General features: G+C 42.9%; 1 protein-coding gene across 1 annotated transcript in view; it reads right to left on the bottom strand.

Annotated features, from left to right (window-relative positions):
• Nucleotides 1-10,760: 10,760 nt before the first annotated feature.
• Nucleotides 10,761-13,483, bottom strand: part of PSMB1 (proteasome (prosome, macropain) subunit, beta type, 1) — a gene marked incomplete at its 5' end in the record, with an annotated part of 4,233 nt that continues 1,510 nt past the window's right edge. The window contains 3 exon segments of the mRNA XM_009074676.1: nucleotides 10,761-11,033; nucleotides 11,828-11,934; nucleotides 13,467-13,483. The exon segment at nucleotides 13,467-13,483 is cut by the window's right edge and continues 12 nt beyond it. Of these exon segments, the coding sequence (XP_009072924.1) occupies nucleotides 10,848-11,033; nucleotides 11,828-11,934; nucleotides 13,467-13,483 (310 nt within the window).

Genomic DNA, 13,483 nt, shown 5'->3' with positions numbered 1-13,483 from the left:
CGTTCTCCAGGTGAGGAGGCCTTGGGGTGTGGGGCCAGTTCTGCCAACTCCCCAGGGTTTGCCTGCATGAGCAGAAGGTCTGCAGTGACCCTGCCCTTTCACGTGAGGGAGGGAGCTGGGGGGATGCAGACTCAGTACTTGTCAATCCATAGCTGCATGACAATATTTTGTGCTTCTGTGGCACGTTTGATATGATCAGCTTTGTTTTCAAGTACTGCCGTGGAGATTTGTCATCAACTTCTTCATCGCGTCGTCATGCTGTCCTCCTCCCCTTCCTGCCCTCCGCCCCCTTATCGGTGCCCCTCTACCTTCCCCCTGCTCCATCGCACTCCACAAGACAGTCTGAATTTTCCATATCTACTTTTTTTTTTCTTTTCCCCTCTTTTGTCTTCTGGTAACAGCGTTTGGCATTTCCCGGACAGCCCGTACTCCATAAGGCCTCAGTGTCTGAATACGAGGACGGCTTGAACGTTGCCTGCTGAGACTGAAGAAGAACTTGAGTTAAAATAATCCTCTCTTTTGTTCCGCTTGGGTTGCTTTTTGTTTGCCTGACAGATGTTCGGCCCCTGTGCGTGTGCACGGAGCGGCTCCTCCGCCGGGCCCTCTGATCCGCCAGCTTATTGATTTCTGCCTATCTGTGCGGCTTGTCTCCAGCCCTTACAGATGCGAGGGCTGCAGCCCCTCTCCTTTACACACAAATAGGGCAATCCTCTATTGTCAGGGGGCCAGCAGAGGAGAGCCAGCCTCACTCCCTCGCGAGCCATTGTGACGAGTCCGGGTGGGTTTTGCGGGGCAGAGGGGCAGGACGTGTGAAGCGCTGAGCCGCGATGCCGCATTTTGATGGGCGACATACTACGACACAGGTGCCTGCGTAAATGGGAAGGAAGTGGCTACAGGCAGAAAAGCCTCAGAGCGCTGTGCCTGTGTGTTATCTCAAGTTCATATTTCAGTCATTTGACTGAGGAATGTAAAGACCAAAGCTGTCATCAGGGAAAACCTTGATAACTGCAGTACTTGCCACTGCTCTGCTCCTCCTCCATGGCATTGCTGTCCACTGCTCCGAGTTTCACTGGCTGACCTAACCATGCAGTCACTGCATGCAAGACTTTCATCTTGTAATTAAGGGCCTTGTAAGCCACACGTAATTAATTTATTCCATCTTGCTTTTTCTGTTTTGGCTTGATTTTCTGCCTGCTGAGTAGTGTGCCTGGGTGCTCTGCAAGGGAGGCAGCTGCAGACCTGCATCCATGTTTTGGCATACAGTCGCAGGCTCACTTTGCTGTTGACAGCAGTTGGGCTTTTATTTAACCCTTGACATAAGTCTGCAGAGGTCTGACCTGCCACTGGCTCTAGTGCTCTGGATGGAGTGTGGAAAACAAGGCAGTTGTTTTGCAGCACTCAGCTGTCTCCCCCCGTTAGGCCCATGCCTCTAGAAAGCAGTCATTGTGCATGCTGCGCACCACATCCCTGTGACAGCAGCTCTGTCTGGTGTCTGTAATGCACGTGCATAGAGGATGCACTCTCAAGGAGCATCCCTTTCTCTGGGGTTGGGACAACTCTGGGATGTGTATCTCCCACCTTGCCAAACTGTTGTACCCACAGTAAGCTCACTCTCTGCAGAGTAGCTTTTCCACTCCAAGGCAAGCCCTGCCTTATCTTCCCTCTCCCTAAAGCATATCACTTGTTGCTGTGCACGTCAGAACCTCCAGAGCTAAGACTGCGTGGTGGCTAGGAATGGGACATCCTTTGGTTTCACTGATGCTACTAGGCACGAGGTTATCATTTACTGCCACAGTAGTTGGGCACCAGTTTACTGAAAACTAGCTAGGTATGTGTTAATGACCTGCTGCTTGACAGAATATTTTATCCTGCAGTAACAAATACAGACACGTTTCTAGCACTACAGAGTTCATCTATTCTCCTCCTGAAGTGTTGCTCTTTGCTCACAGGGGTTGGGGTAGCTTGGTTTGGACTTGTTAAGGCAAAACTCCCACTAACATGTTGTGGTCTGTTGGATCTTCCCAAGAGGCTGTCAAGAGCTGGCAGTGATACTTCACATGGTGTCAAATGATTTATACTAACATGAAAAGCAGGCAGAGAGTTTGCTGCCTGCAGTGGCCTGCATTGCAGCTCAAGCTATGTTATGGTTACTGGATCTCAGACTGAAACCACAGTATGCTGCCTCCCAGTCCTCAGTGGATGCTTCCCACCAACAGCTTACTGGGACAGAGCTGAGTCAGAGTTGATGGCAAAGGAGGTATCCCTGTGTAAGATTTCTTTGAATAATGACAAGCAGTAGGTTGGGAAGAGAGACTTGGACAGCACCAGTAGGGCAGAACAGATGTTCCACAGAGCCATGTGAGCCTCTGCTGCCTTCATCTCTCTCAGTGTACTATAGCAGCATCGTAGGGGTCTCCTTCACTCGCACGATTAAAATGAACAAGTTGTCCTTTCAGCATCAACTCAGGTCTTGAGGTTTCCTTCTATAATGTCTGTGTCATGCAGCTCAATAGGGGTGTGCGTATGGTCTATAATTTAGGGAAAATAACATTGACAAGCCACAGCAGATTCAGTAGCCAGCAACTTTCATTACTCTCTTTGTCAGTCTTGGATCCTCCTTGACACATACATAAAAATGAGGCAAAGTGGCCCATCTGGAAAGGAGAAGAGCTTTGCAAAAAGCTCTCTGGTTTGAGAAGTGGAGCCTTGCCAAGCCTGCGGGACCTTCTATTTGGTGACACTTTCAGTCAACAGGAGAGAACTGTAACTGCTGAGAATCACTCAATGCACACTCTGCAAAGAGAATTTTGTCCTGGGAGTGTCACCCAAACACTCCAATAGTTGGATTATGTCTTGGTGACATGCTGGGTTCAGCATGCTAAAAGCAAGTGGTTTTGGACTAAGCATTCAGAGAGCTTGCCTGCAGCAAGCTGTGGGGATGGCCAGACTCCTGGCACAAACCAGGAGGAACAGCAGGTGATGCATGAAAAATTCTCCACTGGAGGATGAAGAGGATAAAAAAAATTCCAAAATATAGATTCATTGATCCTCTGCAGTCAGGGTGTGGGGTGGCGCTTCCTCTGGCTTTTGGGAGAGAAAAGCCTTGTGGGTGTGAGGATCAGTGAATACAGCCCCGTGCATCGGTTTGTGTCCATAAGACAAAGTAATGCAGTGCCTGGCATAAGCAATTTTGTACGTGTGTATTTTTGTAAAGGCCAGGTCATACCTCTCTGTAGGCACTGTTGGACCAGTACAGTGGGAGTTATGTATAGCAGTTACATTCCATAGATGGTACCTGAAACCCAAGCTGAGTGTTAGAAAGGGAAAAATCAGTATTTGGATTATTTCCTTTGACTTGTCTTGTTTCTGCCTTTACTCTCACAGCCCTTCCTCTTGCTCCACACAGCCTGTGGGTGATGTTGTTGTTTGCAGGGCTGTGTGAGAGCTATTCTGTGACTTTTCTTTAATAGCAGTTCTTTGAAATTCTGCTGCTTCTGTAATGGGGTTTGAGCGAGTTGCGTCACTGTTGTGATGGTCTGTCAAGCCATGTAATTGGGTTGTCTCATTAAAACTTACAATCAGCATTTACAAGGCAGCGATCCTGTAGTCCAACACTGCAGCTAGAGCCACACTGGCTGACCAAGTGCCTCCACGTGGGTTGGGATGTGGATGGAAAGCTGCGCCTCTTGTGAACTCATTCCACAGCTTCTAAGATGAAGCTTGAATGTATCAGACCACCTCTGACTTTACCTTCTCTGTAGTGAAACTAATTGGAGTAATTCAGCTAAAATCAACAAACAAGTAGCTTTTAGTCTCCCAGAGTCAAGACTACTTCTGGGATCTCGGACTGGACACTTGAGGACCATCCACTAGTTGCTGTTGGATAGCTTGGCCTCGATGTTCTTTTTGTTAGCAAGAGTGTGAGGAAGAAATGGTGTGAGAAAAGGGCAGATTTGTATAGCCTCTAATTGAAACTAAATTCTTGGAGTAGCTCAAAAAATGCATTTTGGCTTTCAATGGAAACAGTTCATAAAAAAAGAATATTAGTTAAATCACTGCAAGTGCATTCTCTTATGAGAAGTCTATTTTTTTATTTTGTTTTAATCTAAGCAACTAGGCAAAAAGATGTCACTTCAGGAGTCTGATTCACTGTCTTTTTTTTATTTTAACTGCAATGATGACTTCTACGCTGTAGTTAAATTTATCTGGAAGCATGAATTGGGGTTTAAACTAAACTGCCAGAAACCTCTCTTAAATGTTTGTGCAGGAATTTTATGGGTTAAATCAGGCATGTGAACACCTGCATATAGATAGTGCTTTGGCCACTGTGACTCCCCAGCTGCTCAGAGAAGAGTGTCTTGGCTGTTCAGTGCTTCACTGTGTTTAATGGAGAGTGTCCCTTTGACAGAGAATCATCTTAACAGAGGTGAAGGGCACCATAGCCCCTGCCTTCAAGGCTGTAGAGCCAAACAAAATACATTGCATGGTTCAGGTGCAATAGCTTGCGCTGAAGCAAGAGCCTGTCTATTCAAGGCTGTAAGCTCAACAGCTCTGCACTGAGGGCCTCGAGAAATGAGGGGGAAATCAGGTTCTTGTGTTCCTGCAGAAATGCTTTTGTGTGTGCTCTGGCTGAAACAGGACAGCTGGCCAAGAGACACTGGCCACCCAGGTGACAGCTTCAAAGAGCTAAGGACTGCTGATAAACTCTGCTATACACTGATCTAACAAAAGTGTAGGCCAAGTTGAGCCACATATCACAGTGAATCACATATGAGCTTGTGTGAATTCTGCTCAGCATCACTTAACATGCCAGAGTGTAGACATGAAGATTTTCCTTCCCCTACCTTGCACAGCAATCCCCAAGTTGGAGTTGTATGAGAAAAATCTGTCACTGTTGAAATCTAGTTTGGTTGTGTTTTTTTAAGAGCAGTTTAATGTAAAAGGTCCCCCTAAGTACCAGCTGAAAACACTTTGCATCGCCCTTAAAAATGTTTTTACTTCAAATGTTGTGCGTTAGCTCAGGGTGAGCACTTCTCTTGGCTTTTGTGAAAAGTCATAAAAACCTGGACTTTGTGACTTATTTTAAATCAGACAATGAAAACACATTGCATGGCTCTTCCAAAGAGAAATTATCTTTCATTTTAAAAAATCCCATCTAATTGTCATTAATCAAGCCATCCTCTGCACTAATAAGATGGAAGCAGGGAAAGGAATGCCATTCCAGCTCAGGCAGCTGTTGTGCATGTCAACCAGTTTCAAAACGCTTGGCAAAAGTTGTAAATGCAGTTCTAATGAGATTGGCTTGTCTGCAACTAGCAAACACATACCAGCCGCACCAAAATGTTTGTTTGCCATGGGACTTAATGGAGATTGTTAACCGTTCTGCATTCAAGGGTAACATGTCAAGAAAAGTTCAGATCAAGCATAAGGCAGTGACACTGGAATGCAGCTTTCTCCAAAACAGACACTTATATAAAACCTGAGAAAAAGCCTCCCACTTCTTTTTCTTCATGATTGTCATTGGTTTCTTTTTTCCTCATCAGGCCTCTTAACTTTCTGGTATCTTGGTGCATAAGGTTCTCTGCAAAGGCAGCATAAGTGAGTTACAAACATGTTTTCTACTGGGACATTTGAGGACATCCTGGTAGGGGACTGAGTTCTGAGGCATTCTACAGCATCTCTGACCTCCCAGGTACACCCAGCTGGGAATGGCTCCATCAGCAGCCTAGGCTGGTTGTGGAGATACTCTCAGCTGAGCCATCTGAGTCTCCAGTATGAGAGCATAGCATTGAAAGACCAGTAAACAGCTTGATCACCCACCAGGCCTGACTGTCAAGCCGATTATAGCCAGTTTAAACAGAGAATTGGTCCAGAGGGGTTGTAACCCTGGTCAGCTAAGCCACCTCAGTGGGTCAGGCACTGCAGGTGTCATGTACCCACACCTGGGTGAATCAGCACATCACTGACTTCTTGTAGACCATCATGGAGATGACCAAACTTGTGTGGCTGCAGAAAGATAAGCAAAAGAAACATAAAAGTTTCAGAGAAGTCAGGTCTCAGGAAAGACAAAAGCACTTAACCCTGATGCTGAAGTATCTATATAATGCTGCAAACTTCCATATCTTGTTACTCTTCCCCATCAAAAAGGGGATCCCGTTTTTTTAACTTTCCTTTTATGATTCCTTGAGCTAGAGTGCAAAGGACTGGCTGAATTTTTGGTACTGTGACTACTCTCTTGCCAGTACCCCTTTAATGTGTGTCCTGTGCCAAAGAATATTAATTATTGTAGGCTACAGTGAAGTCCATGCCTACCCCAACTTGAGCCTCTGAAATGAACGGCAAAGTTGAACTTTGCCAGCAACTGTTAGGAAAAGGGCCAAGAACAGCCTAACAGGAAAGATACTGAAGATTTTTTGTTTGTTTTTTTTTCTGCTAAACCATGTTTTTGTAATTATGAATACTTCACTGAAATTACTTAGAAAAGGAAGTACACAGAAAATTGTCCATACAATTAAACTAACTACATATTAGTGTTGAAAGAATATAAGGCTGGTCTCACTCTGTTGCACTCAGACAGACAAAACCCCTTCTCAGAAGGAATTTGGCTTGAGAAGACAGATCGGGAAACAAATCTTAGTTAACTGCAGGCCCATGTGCCTTATTGTCTGTTTTACGACTGCCCCAAATGGCCTAAAAGCAAAGGACATTCACACTAAACAAAAGCAATGGCTGAAAGAAAAAGAGGAATTTGAAAGCTGTAATTTCCAAATCCCTTCTACTCAAAAGTTGGTTCCTGACTTGGGATCAGGAGCCCTGAATAAGGCAGGAGTTACTTTATGCTCCTAAAACCTATCTTCTACTAGACTGGAGAGAAAAAGGACTACTTTATTTAGCTTGGATTCACATGAGTGCTGCTTTAATCAGTCCCCACTTGCTCCTGCCACTTCTCCCCAAGCTTAGGTTTGTAAAATCCTAAACTGATGAATTGAAATCACTTGTCAAAGCAGCTTTCTCTTGCTTTCTATGATGGATGATTCCAGGGTATTAAGAAAGGTTTATCAAGTGTGGGAAATTACAACTCTGTTCTCTAAATAAATATAGAATGTAAAGGAGTAAGTTGCTGTAGGACCACTTCAAACTACTGTACTTCATATAGGGTTTTATAATTTCCATTTAAACATTTTTCTCTAGTCAGCAGCCTGCTCCTGACTCCCATCACACTAAGGCATATGTTATGCTACAGGCATATCTCAGGGCAAAAGGAAAAGTCATTCTAGAGTGAGAAAGCTCAGTATTTGGTTTATATAACAACATTTTGTGATTCAGCCTCAAGAAAGTTGTGGGTTTAGTTAAAGGAAAATTAAACTTATCATTGACTGATACAGTGAACTACGCTTTTAGATGTCATATATGCAATATTCATGTCCTGTCAAGCACTTTCCATAGGAATGAGCACACTCCTCTGTACATAAAATGGATTTGATGTGTAAACAACATTGCCTAAAACATATCCAAAAATAATAAAAGTCAACTTGGCTTTACAAACCTAGTTTTTAAGGCCGATTCTGACCTTGCACAGTCCCTCATATGAGCAAGGGTATACAGCCATTTGGCTGAGATCAAAACAAAGCCTCCCATCTCCTCAATAAACAGCACCGCAAAGCACATTAGAGTGGGAAACTGGTGAAGTATGTATGACAATTTTTACCCACCCCGCGCGTAATTGTGCTGAGGCAACAGCAACTAACTATTGCCATCTAAAGGTGGCTCTTAGCATTGCTGCCGGGGAAGTCGAGCTGCTGCTGCTGCTGTGCACTGCTCCTCACACGCCCTGCCACTTGCAAGCTCCTGCACCAGGTGGTTACAAGTGCTCACTCCAAGGTTATTCCAATCCTGCAGAACAGCTCTCCTTTGAAAGATACCCGTAACATGTTTAAAATTAAGAAAGGAATTGCAAGAAAAGCATTTTCCCTCTCCCTCCTTTCTCTTACATAAAATTGTGTTAAAGACATCTAATCTCTGGCCAGGATCTGCCAAACCCAGAGCTGTGCTTCTAGCAGCTCTAAGTGGTACTGCTCTATTTGTTTTGCCTCGCTGTATCTCTACAGCCTATCTACCTCGACAGTTCTGTAACCAAGTAAGACTCAAAGTGCTTCATAAACTATTAATTTACATTGTAGACACAGTGTGAGGTGAGTACTGAGCTGATTTACACACAGGAAGTACAGTCACAGAACTGAGGAGACCTGCAGTCAGGGCATTCCCACCTTCCAGCCCAAGGTGATGACAATCTTCATAAACAGAGCTAAGGAACTTGGATGAAACAAACACCCTCCTGGTGCCTTTTATCTGTAATAGACATCTGAAATTTTGGAATGTTTTAGTACTAGTGAGCAAGTAACTTCCAGCTGAGCAGCCTATGAATACTTTTGCACTCATACATCTTCTGTCACGCCTGCAACTCCCCACTCTGAGCACAAGCAGTGAAGACATCAGAGCAGGGCATGACTGGAAAGTTTAAAACATGGGAAACAAACCCTCCCACATCACTGGTTCCAAACCCATCCACTGAGGGAATGAATGCAGTGCTTCTTTCTTCTGTGAAAGAAATTTGGTATTTTCAGTCCAATGGACCTGCAAAAAAGCTTCCTTTCCCTGCTGGTTCTTCAGCCACATGCATTCTGCAGGGAAAACTGAAAAGGAGTCAAAATGGCCATCTCGCATGTGCACAAGTGCACCAGCAGGATATCACTGACACGTGGTGGCAGAAAAACAGGTACCTGCTGTTGTACCTCTTCTGAGACTGCAAATGAGACCTGAGCACTCTAATCACCTTGTGTTTCTCCTGAAAGAACTTAGAGACAAGCCTAAACACATCAAACTAAAGCCAGTAATTCCTAAAATCTGTTGACATACATTCATTTTGGATGCAAAATTTACCCTTAAATATAAAAGCATCCAAATGTATCAAATATTTTAAACTGAATCACAGCACCTCTCCTACACATCTGGCATTCTGCAGGAACATTCATTCAGATAAAAATTAGATAGTTCCTCGTTTGTTGCTTTTGCCCTCACTGTTTAGATCTTGCATATTGTAAACAAATCTGTCCCAACGGCAGGCACGTCAACTTGTTACCCTCAGCTGCTTTTCTTTGCAACTGAAACACTGTTTGGTTTGACTAGACTTCACCAACCTTGCATAAAGCTCTAACAATCTATTGTGAAACACTGGAGCAATTCAACACAAATCAAAGATAGCCAAGCTTAAGGGGCTTTAATGTAATGTTATAGAAGTAAAATTACAGAGCATGTATTTAATTTGGTAGTGTTGATTTGCACTGTAAACAGGCACAAGCTTTCTGTTCTTAGAATCACTGCACTGTGTGCTGTTTGCCTAGTACAGACAGCATGTAGCTGCAGTCATTTATACAATGAACCTCCTCCAACATGACTTTTGCAAATAATGTTAAATATCCCTATAAGTTACCTGAACATGTCTGAAAGTTCTGACTTGTGTAACCAAGTGACTTCGGCCCCAGTGTTACTCACACCGAGATGCTGTATGCCTTTTTTATCGCTCATCTACTCAGGGATGTGCTGTTCCCTCCTTACTCTGCCCAACACTGGCACCCAGTGGTGAAGTGTCTTCACGAACACTGGGAAACTGTAACCAAGCTGCTGTTCAAGTTCCCACTCGGTGGATTTCCTGAACACAGCTAGTCTGTTTAAATGCACTAGTTCGATTATTGAGGCTCACAATGCTACCCACTATATAAACTGTCTAAAAAACCGAGACTACCATTGCTGGGTGAAGACAGAGCTTGGAAAAATGCACAGCACCCAAAATGCTGCACTGAAAGCAGCCAGTCACTTCCAAACAGGAGACAGGGATACCGTAGGGTCAAGCACATCAGCAAAATCATTCTTTTTAGAAACAAGTACATCATGTCGAGAAAAGAGACATAAAATATGTCCTTTTTAAAAATAGCTACTGACTGTGAAAGGACTCCTGGACAAGAGAAAATTATTTTGCCCTTAATGACGCAGCTGTTCTTCCAAAGGTCCTAGTACTCGAGCCAATTTCCAGGAGTGCGATACAGCACATCAAACGAACTATGCCTGATGCAATTCCCCACGAATGAAAAGCAATAGCAGGGTTAACAAAGCCCCCAGACATTAAAAGACAATCTCCACATTAAGTATTTTTCCATCAGTAGCCAGAAAAGGATGATGCTTCCAATTTTGGGGCATTAATCGAGCAGAAACACATAGAGGTGAGGCAAGATGCAGAGTCCAGGACTAAACTGTAACAGATTCCATTTAACATTCTTCCCTTACAGAGAAATTGGTTTCAGGTGACTCATACGGGCTCTGTAAATGAGTACACAGAAGTCAAATGCCAGGATAGCATGTCAGAGAGAGAAAGCAGATGATAGGAAAAGCAAGCTAAGAAGTGCTGAGAAGGCAGCATGAACAGAACAACTGCTTTTCTCACTAAACCAAGGCTGAACTGAAAGCATTATCAGAATAGTCTGTGAACCAAAATTTTATTAAGTTTAAACTCCCCCATACTGCAGCATAAGGGATTGTGACAAGGGGATTAAACCTGCATTGGAATTATATTGATCAATAAATTGAGATGAACAAAACTGACTTCTAACTTTCATCTGCTTCCTTACCATGAACTGCTCTGGTTTCTAAAAAAACACTACCACTTCTACCAAGGATGGAAAACACTCACCATCACAGTAGTTGAACTTCTTGAAAAAAATTTAATAAGACAAATGTCTTCATAACACAGTTAAATTGTACATCATAGATTAATTGTTTACAAGCAAAGTAAATTAGTCTTTTCGTAACTGGACAGTTTGCTCTTTAATTCCATCTTTTGTGACAATGCAAATCTTAAGTGCATCCCCAGTGTACACATCTCTCTCAGCAGCAGAAATAAAGACATCCTTAACCAGCTGTAGAGCCTTTTCCAGGGTCAGAGGTACATGTTCCACATTTTGCATGTTCTTGAAGCCAATCTAAGAAAAGATGAAAATGCATTTTAAAGGAAGTATGAGCCACTTAGCATGAAACATGTTTCACTCTCTGCACTAGAATGAACAGATTTAGACAAATTAAACAGAACAAACAGTTGGTCTGATTTAAAAACCCAAAGCTGACCAATGCATTCCTCCACAGTGTTTACAGTTGAGAACTCTGCCAATGCTGATACTTCTAGAAAAGTAACTAGAAGCAGATGCAGCACACAGCCAGCACAGCTCCTCCTGCTCAGTCAGCATTTACAAGATCACAGCAAACACTCAGCTCTGAACTGATCTAATTCTTCAGAAACTTCTCACCAGGTTAGTTATCAGAACTGCACATGAGCCTTTTCTCTCTAGCCATTTGTAGTTAGGAGCATTTCTTAAAATCAAATATTCAAGTAAAACATGCCTTGGTACTTCTCCCACTCAATCATTAAGAGCTTCCATTAAATAGGAAAACAGTCTTCCAGTAATTTTAGACAGATTTAACCAAATAAACATAACTCCCCAATTAAAAAGTTTACCTGCATTTCAAACAGGCACTACACTGCTAGTAACATATTAAGAACCTGAATAGATTCCAATCAAAGTTTGATTCCTTCTGAGAAAGTAAAGCCACACTACTTATAAATGTATGGATTAACAGTTCCTACTTGTATGAGATTAAAAATTTATCTAAGAAGTAATATTCCCCAGAAGTAAAGCTACATTAATTTAAATGCCACAAATGTTTACTGAGATAATTAAAGCAAAAAAAATTATCAAACAAACCCAACAAACTGTTTTACCTGGTTATCCAGCAAGGGTTGCAGCATGGCACTTGCTGATCCACCTGCTTTGAAAGAATCTCTCTCGTAGGAGCCCACTGGATCAAAGCTGTACACTGCTCCCTTCCCTGAAAAAAAATAAAGTAGCATGTAATCACAAGTCAGAAAGATTCTCAATACTGACAAGCATTTACAACAAAAACTAGCTGTCTCAGTAAGCAGTGCTTGGAGCACCAAAGACCCCAGCAAACCTTTACCAAACAACACTGAAGTATGTTCAGACAATGCTTTGTACAGTAGGCCCACTATGGTTGTGGCCTGGTACAATATCCAAGCTTACTTTCTATATTTGAGATACAATCATGCTCCAACAGATGTTTTCTACAGTATTTATTACAGAAAAAGTGCCAATGCAGAATAATCAAAGGAAAAAAACTTTCTAGAGTGTAGTGCTGCACAAAGAACCCTGCAAGTTCTAAGGCTAACACAAAGAAGTGGTTTAGATATTCTTGACTGACACAGTTCTTGAATTTCCTCCAGAAGGTACACTTGGATGGCTCTGCATCGCAATCCCAGAACCAGGGATGATGCTCTGTTCTCTTACACACTTTCCTTTGGAGTCAGGCCAGGTTGTGCAAAGTTTACTGGTTTGTGCTGACATCAGAGGTGTAGACACTGGAGCTGTGAAGCACTGGGGTTTGGTGAGGACATGTCAAAACGCAGGACCTGGCCAAGCTCAGCCTTTCTGTTCAGACAGGCTGTACCTGATTCATAAACTGGGCAGCACGCTTGGCAGCACAGCACAGGAGCTCAATAGCCCTGAGAAAGCTAGCCAAATCAAAAATCAGTCCTGCTCGACCCAAATTAAGTCCATGCATGCAAACCTGCACTCTGATTCTTATCAACTGCTACAGCACCCTCATAATCTGAGATTTACTATTATGCAGGGCAGACTAATCCCCTTCCAGACTCCACATATCATAGACATGTCTTAGCAAAACTGGGAAAGCATAACTTAATGGTTACAACAAACTGCAGGGAATGGCTGAAATTATCAAACAAGACCATCTCTGAGCTCCTTCTCAAAGCCAGAGAACACAGTACTTCAGCAACTCAACCAAATCACTGGACAAGAGCCCAGTAAGTCCTGGAAGGGCTGTACATTAAACTACAACTTCTGTGTAGTCACAGTTTTCATTAGAGATTACTTAATATTTAAAAATACCTTTGTAGAAACCTGTCTCTGGAGTAAGTCTTCATATTTAATAACCTCTACCACACTCACAGGTCTGAGTAAAACATATACAGTTTTACTGCTAACATCTCCTCTAAAGACACAACTAAGAAATCCAGCAAAGCTGTTATAAAGTTTTCCAGTCTAAAGCATGAAAGATTTCACTTGTACAGGTTTTACTTGTAATCAAATAATTATAACATAGTTTTAAGACTTTCAGACCTTCAGAAATGGAAGATCAAGTTAGTAGCAGAAACCAGGAAACAAGTCAGCTGCATCTGTGTAAGTACCAGGATGCCTAAAGGTAGGTGTTAGGAATAGGAACACAAACTTTGTTGTTCCATCAGTACACCGAGATGTAAAGGGACAGCTATTCACACAAAGAAATTCAGATTCTTTTATTCCTTTTTTTGTTTGAAGCCTTACCTTCTTCATCAAGTCCA

The sequence above is a fragment of the Acanthisitta chloris genome, unplaced genomic scaffold (assembly GCF_000695815.1).
Source record: "Acanthisitta chloris isolate BGI_N310 unplaced genomic scaffold, ASM69581v1 scaffold45585, whole genome shotgun sequence".
NCBI classification, from domain to species: Eukaryota; Metazoa; Chordata; class Aves; order Passeriformes; family Acanthisittidae; genus Acanthisitta; species Acanthisitta chloris.
Note: the sequence above shows the minus strand (reverse complement) of the source record. Positions and strands in the feature narration are given on the sequence as shown.